At 52.0% G+C, this 19,326-nt stretch overlaps 1 protein-coding gene across 8 annotated transcripts in view; it reads left to right on the top strand.

Annotated features, from left to right (window-relative positions):
• CDC42BPB (CDC42 binding protein kinase beta) overlaps positions 1-19,326 on the top strand; it is a 132,733-nt gene that overhangs the window by 48,857 nt on the left and 64,550 nt on the right. For all 8 annotated transcript variants that reach the window (XR_012416161.1, XR_012416159.1, XR_012416160.1 and 5 more), the window contains exons 3-5: positions 3,326-3,409; positions 7,890-7,985; positions 12,171-12,319. Coding sequence is in view for 4 of the 8 variants with exons in the window: in XM_015454231.3 (XP_015309717.1) it covers positions 3,326-3,409; positions 7,890-7,985; positions 12,171-12,319 (329 nt within the window). In the remaining 4 variants the exon portion in view is untranslated. The remainder of the gene's footprint in view (positions 1-3,325; positions 3,410-7,889; positions 7,986-12,170; positions 12,320-19,326) is intronic.

Genomic DNA, 19,326 nt, shown 5'->3' with positions numbered 1-19,326 from the left:
CCTGCCTCGGCCTCGCAAGACGGTTCTGGCAAGACCAAGGGAGAGGTCAGGCTCCCTCAGCGGCTGCGGGACCGCCTCAGGTGGTTTGACAGTGAGTCACCAGAAGAGCTTTGCTTCTTAAACTGTGCAGTTCCTTAGCACCTGTGCCGAGGTTTGAGCTAAGCTCTCCTCGGCTGGGGAACTGTGCCAGTTGGTTCATTGAGGAAAAATCAAACAAGAAAACGCCGTGTGTCACATCCCAGCAGCAGGTGTGCTCTGCCCACAGCAAACCTACTGGACACAACTACGAAGCGAGATGGCCTTTGCTGTCGCAGGGCATGCATTTTCCAACGTGCAGACGTGAAAGAAGGCAAATCAGTACTTTAGAGAAATAGCCCCCCTCTTGCAGCACCATCCCTGTGAGTGAGTCTCGCCAGAGGGATAGGGGAGGAGAGCAGTCCCTCCAAGGCTCATCCCAGGGTGACTGGAGCTCCCAGTTTATCTCGTACAGACCCTGGGTCCAGGCCTCACCAGCCAAAGTCAATTTACCACCGGCCAGGGTGGGACAGATTGTTTGTTTGTTTTGTTTGAGACAGGGTCTTGCTCTGTCACCCAGGCTGGAGTGTGCTGGCCTGATCACAGCTCACTGCAGCCTCTGCCACCCAGACTCAGGTGATCCTCCTTCCTCAGCCTCCTGAGCAGCTGTGACAACAGGCATGTGCTACCACGCCTGGCTAGTTTTTTTTATTATTTGTAGAAAAGAGGTGTCACTATGTCACCCAGACTGGTCTTGAACTCCTGGGCTCAAGCAGCTCTCCCGCCCCAGCCTCCCAAGTAGCTGGGGCCACAGGCGTGCACCACCACACCCAGCTAGGTGTTTTCCTTTTTTCTTTTTAGTAGAGACAGGGATCTCGCTGTGTCGCCCAGAATAGTCTCGAACTCCTGGGCTCAAGTGGTTCTCCTGCCTCTGCCTTCCAGAGTGCTGGGATTATAGGCGTGAGCTGCTGTACCTGGTTGAGAAAGCCTTTTAAAAATAAAAACGCATTGCATTAAGTGGTTCCCTGTCTGCCTGCTACCAAGCATTGAGCTGCGCCAGGCGTGCGGGCTTGGAGGTGAGCAGGGCCCAGGCCACACAGAGCCTGTCAGCCATGGCCAGACTTTCCAGAGTGCAGTTAGGAGGGAGGGAGAGGCACACCAGGGCAGAGACATGACCAAGGGAAATGAAGGAATGAGAGAGAAAATGGTTTTAACAGAATGGTTTACAGTTATTTTTAGTACTCTTTTTTTGCCAAAGAACTTAATGCGAAACTCAGTTTTGTGTGAGTTGCAAAGAAGATAACATTGATCGTTTTTTGAGCTCCTCCTGATTGAAGGGAGCCTGTCCTTCCCACGTGGCCTTTGCTTCTTGGATTCGCTCCTTGGTCTCGTTCCCTTGGAGCCTCAGGGTCCGTATCTGTGCGAGATGGATTTTAGAAATCCCCCGCAGCTGGGGTCGCGTGAGGGTGAAGCGGGGGTGCAGATGCGCGGCTCAGCACCATCTCTGGCGCGCAGAACGTGCCCGGTGAGTGGCAGCTCTCACGGTGACTCTACGATGTGACTGTGTGGTATTTGATGTTAGAAACAGGGAGGTAGATGATGATGCCATTTAAGAACTCTTCAGGCCATGGCTGCCGCAGGCACGGGGACATGCTGGCTGCTTGCCACTGTCACTGCCAGAGAGTAGCTTACAGGAAGTGCTGAGGTGCAGACTTGGGCCTGTGCGTGAGTGACTTACGTAGGGTGGAATGTGCCGGACAGTGGTGCGGACATCTTGACGGGTGTTGGTAGTGATGGAGGAGCTCATTCAAGATTTGGTAGAGACTGAAAAGTCCAAGAGGACTTCCTGAAGGAGGTGGCACTTGAGTTGTGCTTTAAAGAATGTGGCTGGTGGCCACACGCTGAGTGCTGACTGTGCCCCACACTGTGCTGGGCACATTAAATGTCAGGACTCGTGGGTCCTCATAGCTGTCTCAGGAAGCCAGTCCTGCCCTTAACCTCTTGTAGTGGTGGAACTGGAGCCACAGAGAAGTGAATTTGCAAGAGTTAAACTCCAGAGCCCACGTGGCTAGTCCCTGCCTCTGTGAAGAAAAGGTTCTTGGTGCCGGCACTGGCACATGCTAGGCGGGTGGGGGCGCCACATACAGAAGAGACAGGGTAGGGGTGGGGGCACAGGTAGAAGGCACCGTCAGTGGTGGGGCGGTGGCAGCCGCAGATAGAAGGCGGGGTGGGGGAGCAGGGAGTAGGGGCTGTTGAAAACAGACAAGCTTGGGAGGTAATCTTGAGTTTTTAAAAGGTGGGTTTTTTAGGGGGAGGGTTAAAATTTTTTTTTTAAGTTTTTAAAATTTTTTTTGAGACACAGTCTCACTTTGTCACCGAGACTGGAGTGCAGTGGCGCGATCTCAGCTCACTGCAACCTCTGCCTCCCAAGTTCAAGTTATTCTCCTGCCTCAGCCTCCCGAGTAGATGGGACTACAGGTGTACGCTACCATGCCGGGGTAGTTTTCGTATTTTTAGTAGAGACGGGGTTTCACCATGTTGACCAGGCTGGTCTCAAACTCCTGACCTCAGGTGGTCCGCCCACCTTGGCCTCCCAAAGTGCTGGGATTACAGGTGTGAGCCACAATGCCTAGCTGAAATTTTTTTTTTTTTTTTTTTTTTGAGACGGAGTCTCACTGCCCAGGCTGGAGTGCAGTGCCATGATCTCAGCTCACTGTAACCTCTGCCTCCCAGGTTCAAGCAATTCTCCTGCCTCAGCCTCCTGAGTAGCTGGGATTATAGAAGCACGCCACCACACCCGGCCTATTTTTTTGTATTTTTAGTAGAGATGGGATTTCACCATGTTGGACAGGCTGGTCTCAAACTCCTGGCCTCAAGTGATCCTCCTGCCTCAGCCTCCCAAAGTGCTGGGATTACAGGCATGAACCACTGTGCCCAGCATCACTTAGCTATTTTAAAATGCACAGTACATTTGTCGTTAACGACAGTTATCCTACTCTGCTGTCAAACATTAGAACTTTTTTTCTGCCTTTGTTGTAAGTGGAAATCTGCAGACGTAACCCAAAGTAGAGGGCAGTGAGCCACCACGTGCCCGCCACTCACAGTGAAGCTTTCGAATGTACAGGCAGGGCCCTTCAGGCTGCGGTGGGTCAAGTTTTGATGCATAAAAGGGCAAATCTTCATTTACGTGGAAAACTTGGCTTTCAGTCACTGCTGGGTTCGCAGGCTCCTAGGCTGTTACAGTGTAGTTCCAGCACGCTAGCCTTTTGTTCTGGGAACCACGTTTGTTCAGCTCACATTTGCATTGCAGGTTGCTGTTGTCAAAATGAAGAATACTGAACGAATTTATGCAATGAAAATCCTCAACAAGTGGGAGATGCTGAAAAGAGCAGAGGTAAGTATGGAGCTTGAAGAGCCATACGAATGGGGTTTGGCGTGAGCAGAAAGTGACTGTGAAGCCAGCTGGGGAAAAGCTGCAGTCACCCCACAGCCCTGGGCCTCCCTTCCCCTGGGACAGAGCGAGCACTCTCTGTGGGGGAGGTCTCAGCCTCCTCCTGGCGCCCGTTGCTCCCCGCCTCGGCGATCACTCGCTTGCTGGACGCCGTTCCTGAGAGTGCACCCTCGAGAACGTTGGCAGGGTTCTGTTTACTGTAAAGGCAAATAAAAAGCTTCCGGAGAGTTTTAGCATTGATTGCAATTCTGCTCCATACACAAGAGGAATGAACACATTTGGACCCTGCTCACATACAGAATGGGTCTTTAGATTCCCACCTAGAGGAGCCTCGCGGTTATAGATGAAAGTGGACCACTACTCAGCAGGCTTTGATCAGCTCCTGTTTCTTAGTTCAGTGTCAGTCTTCTTGGTGGCTGTTCCATGCCCCTGACCCCATCTCTAGAGCCACGTGCTCAGCCCCTGGTCTCCCTCCTGCCTGCCCGAGGCAGGCCAGGCCTGCTGGGGAGCCCACGCTTTTCGTCTCTGGCCATCTTGAGTTTCTGTCCTCACCTGCCCTCTATCTTCCCTCCCCTGCACTCAGAGCCCAGGCCCTTCCTGGCCAGTTGACCTGCTGCTTCCTGCTTCAGATCTGCTCCGTCCATCATGCTCCTCTCCCGTGACTCCTGCCTCTCTCTGCCAGAAGGCAGTCCCTCCTTGCAGGCTGCCATTCATCACAGTGGTTTGCTGTGGCCCCGTGTGTCTCTGACCTGCCCTGAGCGAGGCCTGTGCCTGGCAGCGCTGCGGCGGCTGTAGGCTGCTCAGCCCTGTGGTCAGCGCTTGCTTCTGGAGTTGGACGCCTCTCAACGTGGCCGCCACCTCATTTTGGGAATTCCTTCTTGGGTTTCTAGACCCTCTCCTCTCATCACTGTCACCCTCCTAGTAATTTGAGGTGACCCTTTCCTCTTTGGTCCTGGAATTTGTGCCTGTGCTGCCCATGATGGTTGGCACCTTGGGCCGACAGCAGTGCAACCATTGATTTGGGCCAGATCTCTCCAAGGCCCTGGGTTTTGTTAACTTGGTGGGTGTTACCGGTTCCTTGTGACTGTCATTCTGACTTTTCCCTCCTCCGCTCAGGACCCATTTCCCCTTTCCCTGCTATGGCACCCAGCACAAGGTCTCGCACCCATTTGTTGCTCACTGAGCGCATGTTGGTTGACAAGAGTTAGCACCATTTTGCAGTCACTTTGGTCTCAAAATATCAGTGGCCTGTGATTGCTTCGGCTCCCTGCATCTCTCAGCTTCTGGGATGCACATGGTCTCCCTTCCTTCTTTGGGAGAAGCCTTTGCTCTCTTTGCCTCCATCCTCACTCAGTCGTCTCACCGTGTGCTTCCGCTGGGCCTGCCCTCGGCCCCAGCAGCCCTTTCCCCACCCCAAACAGTGGCAAACATGGGAATGTTGTTGGAGCAGACTTTTAGGGGGAAAAAGTAGCTACTGTTACATGAAAGTGTGGAGAGGTATAAGGTGTTTGGTATTTACCCAAATGTCATGTTAGATGAGTACATTTTAAAAGAGTAAATATTGCTGATTTAATTTGAATCTGGTTACGCAGATCCAGTTTAACTGGCATGCTCAGAAAAGTCCAAGAATGTTTGCTAGTCGTGATGATTATCCTGGAGTATGTATAATGGGCTATATGTGTGTGTAAGAGATATAAATATGGTGCTAGTTGCAAATAATTTATCTTTTTATTTTTATTTCATAGACTTTAAACATTAGATTTTATTAAAAGCATGAATTAAACAAGAGGTTGGTAGGTAGAAGAGTTGCTAAGCAGTGTAAGTTTATAATTTTTCCACCAGGCTAGGTCTTTATTTCATCTTGTTTAAAAAATATTAAAAGTTTCTCTCGGCCGGGTGCGGTGGCTCAAGCCTGTAATCCTAGCACTTTGGGAGGCCGAGACAGGCGGATCACGAGGTCAGGAGATCGAGACCATCCTGGCTAACACGGTGAAACCCCGTCTCTACTAAAAAATACAAAAAAAAAAAAAACTAGTCAGGCGAGGTGGCGGGCGCCTGTAGTTCCAGTTACTCGGGAGGCTGAGGCAGGAGAATGGCGTGAACCCGGGAGGCGGAGCTTGCAGTGAGCTGAGATCCGGCCACTGCACTCCAGCCCGGGCGACAGCGCGAGACTCCGTCTCAAAAGAAAAAAAAAAAAAAAGTTTCTCTCTCTGCTCCTTAGACAAAGCTGCTGGATAATACATAAGTTTCCTGTCAGCAGGTCACCCTGCGGGCAGTCCCTAGTTTAGGAATGGGTTTTTCCTAAGTGCTCTGGACAGCTGCCAGGCAGAGCTTCAGGGAGTGTCTCCTAGAGGCGTTGGCATAGATGCCGCAGATCCCTGGGGCAGCCTCGGCCTCCTGAGCCCATGGCCTCACCTCACCTGGGACTCAGCACTCCATCCCCATTTCTTTCTGGGGGTGTGTTCTGGAAGACAGGTGGACAGGCATACCGGGGCTCAGGTTTCCTTGTAGTTGCCCCTTCACCAGGCCCTTGTGGCCGTTGGCAGAGGGGTCGTGATGATTCCAGAACTGCTGGTCTCTGCATGTCTGGACATTAGCAAGCTGCATGCTGACCCGTGTCATGTTGTCATTAGTAGAACTGGGACACAGCTGCAACAACCATTTCATTTTTTTTTTTTTTTTTTCTTTTTTGAGACAGAGTCTCTCCCTGTCGCCCAGGAGTGCAATGGTGCAATCTTGGCTCACTGCAATCTCTGCCTCCTGGGTTCAAAAGATTCTCCTGCCTCAGCCTCCCGAGTAGCTGGGATTACAGGCACCCGCCACCACGCCCAGCTCATTTTTGTATTTTTAGTAGGAACAGGTTTCACCATGTTGGCCAAGCTGGTCTCGAATTCCTGACCTTGTGATCCATCCGCCTCGGCCTCCCAAAGTGCTGGGATTACAAGCATGAGTCACTGTGCGCAGCCAACCATTTCATTTTAAAAGAAAACCTTTTTTTTTCTTTTTTTTTTAGAGACAGGGTCCCACTCTGTTACTCTGTTGTATGGGCTGGAATACAGTGGTATGATCTCGGCTGGGCTCATCGATCCTCCCACCTCAGCCTCTTGAGTAGCTGGGACTGCAGATGGGTGCCACCACACCCAGCTAATTTTTAAGATTCTTTGTAGAGACAGGATCTCACTATGTTGCCTAGGCTGGTCTCAAACTCCTGGGCTCAAGTGATCCTCCCGCCTTAGCCTCCCAGAGTGCTGGAATTATAGCGTGAGCCACCATGGCCAGCCTGAAAGGAAAACTTTTTAAAGTTTAGAGAAGAAAACCTTGTAGAAAGAAACAAGTTTCACAGGTCACTGAGACTCAGCTGAGAGCCAGTCAGAACCGTGCCCTCATGCCTCACATAGCAAGCTCTCCATAATGTACTTATATTTTTGTTAAGCTTGACAAGTTTCAAATGTAAGACAGTTTAAATCTTGTTCTATGCTCAATAAAGAAGAAATCATGTTAAAATTTTGCCAAAGGCATGGTGACTTTTTTTTTTCTTTTTTTGAGACAGTCTCGCTCTGTGGTCCAGGCTGGAGTACAGTGGTGCAATTTCAGCTCACCACAACCTCTGCCTGCTGGGTTCAGGCAGTTTTCGTGCCTCAGCCTCCTGCGTAGCTGGGATTACAGGCACCTGCCACCACACCTGGCTAGTTTTTCTAGTTTTTAGTAGAGGTGGGGTTTCATCATGTTGACCAGGCTGGTCTTGAACTCCTGACTTCAGGTGATCCACCCACCTTGGCCTCCCAAAGTGCTAGGTTTACAGGTGTGAGCCACTGCACTCAGCCAGGCCTGGTGACTTTTAAACAGAGATGCCACCTGGGCATTAAAACTCTTCTGGAAGCCATAGCAGGATAGAGGGCAGCCTCTTGCCCTGTGCTGCTGGCTGTAGGCCTTCCTCGTGGAGTCTCTCACAATCGTGTCATCCCTATACTGTGATTTCAGCAAACGTGTGTGCCCTGTCCTGCCAGCTGCATGGCAGCTCAGCAGTGGGTATAGGATAGAGAGGGCAGACACGTGGGGCGGCCCATGCCATCGATACTTGGCGGAGGTTGATCTGGTCAGGTGGTGCCGGGTGGGAGGAGTCTAGTCAGGAATCCACATGAGGGTGGGGTGAATCTTAAGTGTTGGCCACAGAAGTGGTGCCTGTGGGACAGCAGGGTGCAAGGGCATCCTCAGCAGCCCTTGGAAGTGCACAGGGGGTGGGAGAGGAAGGGATGAGGGATGACTCAGCCTCTGCAGCCTCGGGGTGGTGCACAAGGAGGAGCCCAGAAGGCAGGGACACCGTGGCTGGAGCCACTGTCCCAGCAGGGACCCCGAGACTAGCAGGACGCTCTCTGACCTACTTCCCAGTGAACACAGACTGACACCCCTCATTGCTTTGCAGACCGCGTGCTTCCGAGAGGAGCGCGATGTGCTGGTGAACGGCGACTGCCAGTGGATCACCGCGCTGCACTACGCCTTTCAGGACGAGAACCACCTGGTAGGTTGCACGGCCAGAGACTCGGTCAGGGCATTCCTCTGGCTTTATTCCTTTATGCTGTCACTAAAAATTCAGTAAGACAACATGGAACTGGCGTTTTAAAAATGTGTATTGGACTGGATAAAACAGAGGGGCTTGTTTTCATACAGTAATTGTCAGGTAGAACCTGTGAAAGTAAGGACTTTGTTTTTTTCTAATCACTAGAGAAGCTGATTAGTTCGTTTGCTGGGTTTGTTACTTTTAAATCAGCTGGGAGTTTGAAACTCTTTGAATCTTGGATTATTGGGAATAAGGAACCGCAGTGGGGATTCAGCCATATGGACGTTTTTGCCTCCGTCTCATCTCGGGCTGAGTCGGGGAGTGCCTCTCGCGTGCCTGCAGTCCTCCTGTCGTCCCGCAGTGGGGCAGCTGCCCCAGGCCCTTCTGACAGGTTTTAGGTGACTCTTGGTCTCCACACCGCCTGTTTATTTTTCTGACTTAAACAGGGCTTGCTTTCAGGACGGACGGACCAGCCTCGTGGCGCACATGCGTGTGTTCACCTCCACTGCACTCTAAGGCAGCTGACTTAGCGGTGAAGGGGAAACCAGCCCTTGGTCTCGGCCACTGAGTGGCCCGCAGACCGCCTCGTTCAGGACTTGTTATTCCTAGAATGACTCTCCAGGTTTGCCTGAACCTAAAAGTGTCCACTGCTGGAGCTCTGGGTGGATGGGACACGTGCAGACTTCAGAGAGGCAGGTCTGAGCCCGACTCATTCCCAGTGGCACCGTTTCTGCAGCGGTGGCGAGAGGGGTGTGGTCGCTGTGGTCACCGAACCTCAGGGCAGGGACCTGAGGCTTCCTTTTCCACGACAGCCAACGCATGTGTCCACCTGAAGCTCCTGGGTTGGGCGCTCCACTGGTTCACAGCAGATGGAGTAGTGTCGGATCCTTCCATTCACCCTGAGTAATCCTTGAAGCATCAGAGAAAGCCCTGAGATTTGAACACCCAGGATTAGAGAAAAGGGTGTGCTGATTATTTCGACTTTACATATATGTGTCTGCCCAGCAGAGGGGGCAGCTGGTGTTTGTTGACCACTTAGGACATTTCAGGCCCACAGGGGTCCCCGTCAGGCTTCCCAATGACCCAGTGATTCCACCGTTTCATAAGGGGGTGTCTGGGGCAGACAGAGGCAAAGTCACTTGCCCAGAGCGACCACATGGATGACAGCCCCTGTGTCCCAGTCCCAGCTCCAGCCTGGCAAGCAGGTTCCGGGTCCTCTGGGGCCATCTCCACATAAACCCCTGCCCCCCACTTCCTGCTCAGTGTCCCTGCTCCTGGGAGCCTGGTGGACTGTCTCCAGTTCATTTCCACTTTTGATAAGAACTGAGTGAAGTTTCTAAGGAGTACAGGCAACTGGGATCTGTACGAAGGAAGACAATGCTGCTTGTTTTGTTTCTAATATTTTTCTGAAATTAGCATGCTGCCATCTAAAATGTTAGGTGTTGCCGGGTATATTCTGAGTTAAGACACATCAGTTAGGAGCCCCTGTGAAGATTCCATGTCCTCAAGGTTTTGGAGTTGCCTGGGTAGAAGTACCATGAAAATGAAGGACGACAGAACAAAGGCGAGGCCTCGGAGGCTTTCTGGCCCGTGTCTGCGGGGCCGGCTTCTGCGGTGCACACCTGCCACCTTGAGCGGGGGCTTTGAGGGTTAGGCCAGTTCCTCCTCCTATGGTTGTGAGGCTGGCCCGAGTGCAGGCTGGTGTCAGGTGCCTCTCATAGTGATAGGGAAACGTGGTTCCTCTGGCCACCCACGGGTTCGGGGTGGGTTCTGCTACAGTTTGTGTTGGAGCTATCTCGCGGAGTTTTATCAAAGTTAGACCTGTTTGACTGCTAACTGAAACTTACTGGCTTAACTCAGCACCCCGCGTTCTATGACAGGACAGGCGAGGTGTGGTTCTCATTCTGGAGTGGGTCTCTGCCGCCTACCTCACGAGCTCCCGCGTTAGCTTTCCTCACAGACCGTGTTCCGGGAGACCGTTGATCAGACCCAGTGCTGCTGTAGGATGCTCCTGCTCATCTTAGAGTTCTAGGCAGACGTGGACACGGCTGGGGCTCAGCTAGTAAGGGCTTGACTCAACCCCACGGCTTTCTTCAGGGGCCCGAGGGCCTGGCCCTTCGCCCTTCGTTCACTGCATCTCCCTGGCCCCGTGTGTGTGTGTCAGCTGCCAGGGCGTCTCCCTCTGGGACGCCTGCAGTGTATATCCACCGCCCCTTCTCCATTGCCCTCCGCACACAGCGGCACCTCCATGCCTGGGCTTCTGAACGTAGTTGGGGAACATCACCCACCCACTGCTCTGAGAGTGGGGCTGCAGCCCCCACTGTGGCCGGCCCTCCCCATTTGGCAGGCTCCAGTGTGCCACTGCCACTTTCCTCCTAGCCGCTTTGCATGCACCCCTTCATCTGGAGCACAGCCCCGGCTCTCCTCAGGCCTTTGCTTGGCAGCCTCTGGCCGGGGCACCTCACCAGGGGACCTGTGGTCGGCTGGCATTCACCACTGCCTGCTCTCCGTGCTGGCCATGGTCTCTCCCGCCCCCAGTGTGAGCTCCGCTGAGCCAGGGACCTTGCTGTCTCGTGCATGCAAGTGCCCCTGCTGCCAGAGGGGCCAACAGGGCTACGGTGAGGGTGCACAAGCAAATGAACAAACTGAAAAACTCCGCGGGGAGGGACAGGCAGTGCCTGAGCCAGGGCAGGGAGGCTGAGGCTGCCCTCGGCGGCGGCTTGAGGAAGGCTCCACAGGGCGGGACAGCTGTGGCGAGGCTTGGAAGGGATGAGAGTTTGCTGGTAAAGATTCTTTTGAGAGCAAGGACCTAAAACGAAGGCTTTTGTCATTTCCTCTCATCTAGCTGGGCCCCTCCCTTTCTCAGACAAGCCCACCGGTGGGCGCTTCCCTTCCTTTGGAGACACGCAGTCTGGTTGGATGTGATGGGCGTGGAGTCTGACTGTTGGGCCCAGGTCTTTGCTCTGTCCTTGCCTGCTGGGCAACCCTGGGCCCATCCCCAAGCCTCCCGTGTTGATGGGGTCTTGGTGCCGGAGGCGAGGGTAGGTGGGAGCGTGAACAGGACAGCACTGGCCTGCGTCTCACAGCCTGGGCCCAAGCGTAGGCCTTCATGGTGACAGAAGCTGATATGATTAGGTTCTCAATAAATACTACAGGGTCACTGCCCCAGCTGATAAACAGGGCGTTTCCTCCCTGTGTGGGGTGATTAAAAGCTAGCTGTCCAGACCAGAGCGTCCATCTCATCACAGGAAATTTGCACCAAGGAAGGCAGCGCCTGTGAGGTGCAGGCCACGTGCTTCCCCAGCAGTCCCTGAGGCGCAGTGGCCCCAGAGGTGGAGGTGTTGGCTGCCACCCTGACTCTGGCTGTGATGGTCTTGCGTGTCCTGGGCCTCTCTGACCTGTGAGATCTCCCCACTGGGGCCTCCACAGACTGTGGGCTTTGTGGTCTGAACTTTCTAAGTGCTGCAAGAGACAGGCTGTCCTCAGGCAGAGCTCCACAGAGGCTCACCTCGGGGTCGCCCACTCCGAGCACACGGCTGGCCCGGTGGGGAGGGAACTAGTAGGGAAGTGACGGGTTCAGCCCTGTTAGCTGATATTTTTTCTTCCGTTACTCCAATTTCTACTTAAGCAGGAGCTTTTCTGAGGTTTCTGTTGGAGTGAACCTATAAGTAATTATTTTTCGGCTCTTTTGTGATGTAATCTTTCCAATAAGAGCTGCTGATACCATGTATCACGTGATGTTAGATACTTCGCCTCCCTCCTGTGGTCTGGTCCGTAACATGAGGGCCTGGAGAATTATTTTTAAACCCATAGGATTGATGGGCTATTAACTGTGCTTCTGCTTTGGGTCACTAGCTTTTAGAGTGCCCTCTCCAACATGAAACCCTTTCATCATTCCTCGCATTGATTAAATACACCGCTTACTGAAGTCCGCTCTCTGCCACATGCATACCTGAAGATGGCAGCATCGTGGATGCATCAGGGCATGCCTTCCAGAAGGAGGGTCTCGGGTGACAGAAGAGCAGCTGAGATGCCACGAGCCAGACCTGGAGCCTGAGAACCTCACCATGAAAGGCTGGCCTTTAATTGTCAGGTTTGGTGGTGACTAAATGTGGTATTCTCTCCCCTTCTCTTTGCAATTTGTAGTACTTAGTCATGGATTACTATGTGGGTGGTGATTTACTGACCCTGCTCAGCAAATTTGAAGACAAGCTTCCAGAAGATATGGCGAGGTTCTACATTGGTGAAATGGTGCTGGCCATTGACTCCATCCATCAGCTTCATTACGTGCACAGGTAACCAGCTTCTGATATATTTTATGGAAACCACGTTTAATTGTTAAAATAATCCTTTCAGAGCTCCCAAGTCCAGGCCACCCCAGGAAGCCATGTAGGTCGCGAGTCCCCACAATGAGCTGCCGCAGCACAGACTGATTTGCCCACATCACTGTCTTCCAGCCCCAGCACCCAGTGGATCCCAGCTCTCATTGTTGCAGTTGTGATGGTCTAACTCCTGTCAGCTGAAGCCACTGTGTCTTTTGACATTTATTTGACATTGACTCAACCTCTCCCCGCCCAAGACCCCCTCCCTAAAATGCTCCCTGGGACTCATGTGGGGCCTGGGGGTCCTCTGTCTCCACTGCCCAAGACCCCCTCCCTGAAATGCCTGTGCTCCCTGGGGCTCACATGGGGCCCGGGGGTCCTCTCTCTCTACCGCCCGATACCCCCTCCCTAAAATGCCGGTGCTCCCTGGGACTCGTGGTGCCTGGGGTCCTCTCTCTCTACCGCCCGATACCCCCTCCCTAAAATGCCGGTGCTCCCTGGGACTCATGGTACCTGGGGTCCTCTCTCTCTACCGCCCGATACCCCCTCCCTAAAATGCCGGTGCTCCCTGGGACTCACATGGGGCCCGGGGGTCCTCTCTCTCTACCGCCCGATACCCCCTCCCTAAAACGCCGGTGCTCCCTGGGACTCGTGGTGCCTGGGGTCCTCTCTACCGCCCGATACCCCCTCCCTAAAATGCCGGTGCTCCCTGGGACTCGTGGTGCCTGGGGTCCTCTCTCTCTACCGCCCGATACCCCCTCCCTAAAATGCCGGTGCTCCCTGGGACTCGTGGTACCTGGGGTCCTCTGTCTCTACTGCCCGAGACCCCCTCCCTAAAATGCCGGTGCTCCCTGGGGCTCATGTGGGGCTCGGGATCCTCTGTCCCTACCACCCTGAAATGCCTCGTATGGGGCCTGGGGCCCTCTGTCTCCACATCTTTCTCAACTCTGCTCTTCTCTGTGCCATGCTGACCCCTGAAGGGCCCCAGGATACACAAAGGAAAGATGGGCTTGAGGAAGAGGCTTCCGTCACTACGACATGCAGGACTTGAGCTGAGAGAGCGTGTGGGGCAGAAGCCTGAAGCAGCTCCCTCTCCTGCTCTCCGGGGCCCCCTCTCCCTTCTCGGCTGGGAGGGCAGCTCCCCAGTGACTCAGCCACTGAGTCCACGTCTTCGCCTCCCTCTTGTCCTGAGACTCAAAGATTCAGTCCTGTGGTTTGTTTTGGTTTTTGTTTTTAAAAACTAGTTTTACTTGTGTGTTTATTACAAGATAATTTTATGGTAATAGGTTTAAAAAGTCAAACAGTTCTATAAAGCCTCCAACCAAAACCAAGCCCAGCCCTGGCGCCACTGATTATACTTGGTCAGATAACTATTGTAAACTTGTAAAATTACTTTTCCAGCATCTACCTTCATGTGTCTTAAGTCACAGGTTTATATTGCTGATTTCTTTCTTTTCTTTTTTGGCTTTAGATCACATCTGTTAAATTGAAATTGTAACTCTTTTACATAATTACCTCTTTCTCTCTCTCACCCATCTCTCCCACATATACTTCCAAACTCTCTTCCCTTCTCCCACATCATCCTTTTTATTTTTATTTTGGTATATTTTTTAGGATGGAGTCTTGCTCTGCCACCCAGGCTGGAGTGTAATGACGTGATTTCACTCACTGTAGCCTCTGCCTCCTGGGTTCAAGAGATTCTCCTGCCTCAGGCTCCTGAGTAGCTGGGACTACAGGTGCCCACCACCTCGCCCGGCTAATTTTTTTTTTTTTTTTTTTTGAGACGGAGTCTCGCTCTGTCGCCCAGGCTGGAGTATGGGGGCGCCATCTCGGCTCACTGCAAGCTCCGCCTCCCGGGTTCACACCATTCTCCTGCCTCAGCCTCCTGAGTCGCTGGGACTACAGGGGCCCACCACCACGCCCAGCTAATTTTTTGTATCTTTTAGTAGAGATGGTGTTTCACAATGTTAGCCGGGCTGGTCTTGATCTCCTGACCTCGTGATCCACCTGCCTCAGCCTCCCAAAGTGCTGGGATTACAGGCATGAGCCACTGCGCCCAGCCTAATTTTTTTTCATTTTTAGTAGAGATGGGAGTTTGCCACTTTGGCCAGGCTGGTCTTGAATTCCTGACCTCAAGTGATCCACCCACCTCAGCCTCCCAATGTGCTGGGATTACAGGCGTGAGCCACCGCGCCCGGCCCCACATCATCCTGATTAGTATGGTTAAAAACTATCCTTTTAGCTGTGGTTCAGTCAGAGTTTGGTGTTGATAATGCTATGACTGTGTAACTATGACAGCAGTGTTGTAGTTGAGAACTACACTTATATAAACTTTTGCTTTCTCTGGAGTTGATAATTGCCTTGCTTTTTGTTAGTTTTTTTTTGTAGCTGTCACTAATTTGTCCCCAGATATTATGGCCACGTTACGAAGCTCTGTACCCGGACATGCATCGGGTAGTCTCGGTCTGGTTTTCCTTGGCGCTGTCCCTTCCATCGTTCCCCTCCTCTCTTCCGCGTTGGTTCCTCGTTTGTTCTGTGCTGCACTCATTCTGAGATGGCTTTTCAAGTGCAGAGATTCCCTCTCCCTTTCTGGGATTGGCTCCCTGGTTTTACGAGTCATTCATTTTTCTTTTTCTTGGCTTTTAGTTTGGCTTGGTAGCGCATGTCCTTCAGTGGTATCTGGAACGGGGGTATATGAGATAGTTTTTTGAGATCAGTGTCTTAACTCCGTGTGTGTCTGTGACTGGTGCTTTATCCAGTGTGGAGTTTTTGGTTGTAAACCACTTTCCTTTTGGAATTTTGCAGGCATCACGTGTGTCTGTGCCTTCCGCCCTGAGGCTGCTCTGGAGAGGTGGGAGGCCATTGTGGTCTCCCTGGCTTTGTGTTCTGAGCTGTAGGCCTGTGCTCGGGCCCCCTCCGTGGTGATCAGGAGGCTTTCCCAAGCAGACACAGCCCCTCCTGAGTGGGGAGCGAGGGCGCCGCTGAGTTACAGCTCTTCCATCTTGCTGGAGTGCTGCCGTGTTGCTAGAGGAGGAAGTTGAGGCTAGAGAGGTGGGCGCCTTGCCTCAGCCATGCTGCTGATGGCTTACACCTCCCAGTGCACAGGGAGCTGTCCTGAAAGAACAGACACTCGTTTAGTGTGATGAGATTGTGGACATTGCTTCTCTTTCTTTCCTTTTAAAAAATACATTTCTTAACGTAGTTATGCCTGCTTTTATAAGTTAGTATAAGGTTTTATTGATTGATTGACTAAGATGGAGTCTCACTCTTGTTAACCAGGCTGGAGTGCAATGGCACGATCTCGGCTCACCGCAATCTCCACCTTCCAGGTTCAAGCAACTCCTGCCTCAGCCTCCCGAGTAGCTGGGATTACAGGCATGCACCACCATGCCCGGCTAATTTTGTATTTTTAGTAGAGACAGGGTTTCTCCATGTTGGTCAAGCTGGTCTAGGACTCCTGACCTCAGGTGATCCACCCACCTCGGCCTCCCAAGGTGCTGGGATTACAGGCGTGAGCCACTGCGTCCAGCCCATAAGTTAGTATAGTTTTTAACAGTTAGATTTATACTCTCTTCTTGGTAGAACTTAATTCACAATAGAGAAATAAGTGTCTTTGTATTTATCACAGATCTCCAGGGAAATTAGTTTGACCACCTTTTTAATTGTTTTCTCCCCCCTCATTCCTTTTTTTTTTTTTTTTTTTTTTTTTGAGACGGAGTCTCGCTCTGTCACCCAGGCTGGAGTGCAGTGGCGCGATCTCGGCTCACTGCAAGCTCTGCCTCCTGGGTTCACGCCATTCTCCTGCCTCAGCCTCCCGAGTAACTGGGTCTACAGGCGCCTGCCACCACGCCCGGCTACTGTTTTGTATTTTTAGTAGAGACGGGGTTTCTTTCACCGTGTTAGCTAGGATGGTCTTGATCTCCTGACCTCGTAATCCGCCCGCCTCGGCCTCCCAAAGTTCTGGGATTACAGGCGGGAGCCATCCTCATTCTCTTAATTGGCTGTGTAGAAGCTTTGCTCAGTCGTTTGACCTCCAGGCTTAGTAGACATCAAAATATGTAATGTTTAAAACTTTATTTTTCCCCCCAAATTAACTCATTATTCAGACTGAGTGCCCAGATGCAATCTAAAAATAGAGATGTTTCTAGGAGGCTTGTCTTACCCCAGTCTCAGGTGGGGACATTGTGAACATTTGGTGGGGTCAGAAAGAAATGTCATTGGCGCCAGAGTGGTGCCGCTGGCCGATTTAACTGTGTGGTTTGGAGCCTGTGCCACTGCGCTGCCGCTTGGGCCCCTTCCTGTGGTTGGTTAGGTGCTGCCGGGATTCCATCCCGCCAGGCGGGGGTCTGCAGCTTTCATAGCTGCTGCCTGGCTTCTGCAGCTGGACCCCAAAAGCTTTCTGGGTGAGGAGATCAGTGGGAGACCAGGACCCAGCGTGTGCCCCTCACAGGTTTGTACAGCTCCTTCCTGAGAGGTCAGCCCCTGGTGATATCAGGAAAGGCAGAGATCACGAATGGCACAAAGTGTTTCAGAGAGAGAGAACACTGGCCAGACACAGTGGCTCACGCCTGTAATCCCAGTACTTTGGGAGGCCAAGGCAGGTGGATCACCTGAGGTCAGGAGTTCAAGACCTGCCTGGCCAACATGGTAAAACCCTGTCTCTACTAAAAATACAAAAAATTAGCCAGGCTTAGTGATGAGCACCTGTACTCCCAGCTACTCAGGAGGCTGGGGCGGGAAAATCACTTGAACCCGCGAAGTGGAGTTTGCGGTGAGCCGAGATCGTGCCATTGCACTCCAGCCTGGGCAACAAGAGCGAAACTCTGTCTCAAAAAAAAAAAAAAGAGAGAGAGAGAACATCACATCCCCAAAGAGAGAGCAGAGAGTGTAGTGTGTGAACAAAATAAGAACAGAATACAAATTTTAAGAAAAAGAATATGTAGAAAACAAAAAGTCTTGGAAAATAAAAGCTAAAGTAAAAAGTTCAGTGGAAGAGGCAGAAGATGAAGTAGAGGAAATTGGCAAAAAGAAAAAAAAAGAAAAAAAAATCCTCGGAGAGAAGATCTGGTGGTCAGGGTGGCTCTGGGGCCACTCCCCAGGTGGTGGGCTGTGTGCTCCGGAGGCTGAGGCGCACCTGCTGTGGGAATCAGACTTCTGTTGGTTTTGCAGCTGGAAGCTCCACAAGGGGAATGGTTGGAAGCAGGAGTTGACATCACTCAGAAATGGGACGGTGAGGGACAGAAGCAGCCTCCCTTTTCAGTGTGTCAGAGGAAGAGCTGGAAGGGAGAAATAAAGCCTGCAGTTCACCAGGGCTCTTTCACCCCCACCTGCTGGATGCCACTGATGTTAGCTGGAATCTCAGCAGTGGGAAAAAAGGCACTTGGGGAAGCCTAGAGCTGCTGCTCAGTCCTGTGCCTGACTCTCCCCTGAGGATGCCACTGCTCCCTGGTTTTAGCAGAGAATGGACACAGGCAGTCCCAGCACAGTGGTCCATGGGGACCATCAGCTCTCTCAGTTGGCCTGGGGACCACCTGCCCATCTAAAGGCCTCGCGGTTGGGAGCAATAGGCCAGCCCTTGCCTTGAACCTCCAGTGCTCTTCTGCCAGGAGAGCTTTCCTCACACAAACAGCAAGTTCACTTAAAAAAAATAAAATCAACCCCCACCACGTATTTTAAATACAGAATTCTACTGCACAGATGACCCCCAGAGCCTGCAAATGGCCAGCAGTTGAAGGCCCCTGGAAGGTACACAAGGAAGATGGCCTGCCTGAGACCCCTCCGCAGCCTGTCTTCTCAGAGTGTGCCGGTGTCGGTGGTCCTGGGGTGGCCCCTGGAAAAACATCCCTATTTTTTAGGGAATTCCTGGCAGCCACGTCCTGTTTAGCCTGGACTCTGGTCGTTGTATTTCTGCTAACTCGGTCCATAGAACACCTGTTGTGGCGTGTCTCGGGGTCTCCTTACTCTCTTCTGTGTCTTCCTAGCCTGTCTCAGGCCACTTGGAACATTTGTGTGTATGTGAAATTACGGTTATTTGCCTTAAACATTTTCCTGTGTAATCATTTCGCTATTTCTCTGTGAATTGTCCTGCCTTCCATTCCCAAACCATAAAAATGAAGCCCAATCTAAATAAAGTAGTCTCATTGTCCTTGTCTTTAATCCGTTTCTTCCTGGCAGCCAGTTATAGAGCTTGTTGCAGAACCTCCTTGAGCTTCTCTTCATACTTGGTCCTGTATGCATTGCTTCAAGTCTTCCTTGTCATAAAACTGGTCCTCTTTTATTTACATGGGTGGCTCACAGAAGGGAGTGGAGGCCGGAGGCCATGGTGAAAGGTTTGTGAGTTCGAGTGAGCACCTCCGAGCACCCTGGTCATGGGGAGGGCAGGAGGAGGGGGTGGGTCTGCGTCTGCTTCCAGGAGTGTTGGTCTTTATTTCCACGCCCTTCCTCCCTCCTTTCCTCCATCCTTCCATCCTCTCGTCTTTCCAGCTCTCCCTCTCTCTTTCTGCCTTGCCCGCTTTTTTCATGAGAAAGGATTGCAGAAAAACTCGTGGACATGGGAGAGTCTATTAGATGTCCCCAAAAGTGCTGTTAATGGACATGCTCTTGGCCAGAAGCCTCGCATCCCGTGTGGAGCAGCTGGTTGAGAACCCACCTGCAGCATCAGGTGCAGTGTCAGCACGCCCTCTGCACGCAGTCTTCAGAGCTGCCGTACCTCGAAGGAGGCAGATAGATACCTGCCTTTCTTCCCAACACTGGTGGAGTCTGTTGGGAAGGGAACGTAGTATATATAACGTATGAAGAAGAATTTGTTCCTCTGAAGCAAATTTAATTGAGATGTATTTAAATAAGTATAGTAGACACTTCCAAGAAAAGAGGATTTTTATTAATGAAAATAATAGGTTCAGCAGATGGGCCAGGCGCGGTGGCTCACGCCCGTAATCCCAGCACTTTGGGAGGCTGAGGTGAGTGGATTGCTTCAGCTC

This window comes from Macaca fascicularis, chromosome 7 (genome assembly GCF_037993035.2).
Source record: "Macaca fascicularis isolate 582-1 chromosome 7, T2T-MFA8v1.1".
Classification (NCBI taxonomy): domain Eukaryota; kingdom Metazoa; phylum Chordata; class Mammalia; order Primates; family Cercopithecidae; genus Macaca; species Macaca fascicularis.
The sequence above is the reverse complement of the archived record's forward strand: the minus strand, read 5'-3'. Positions and strand labels throughout refer to the sequence as shown.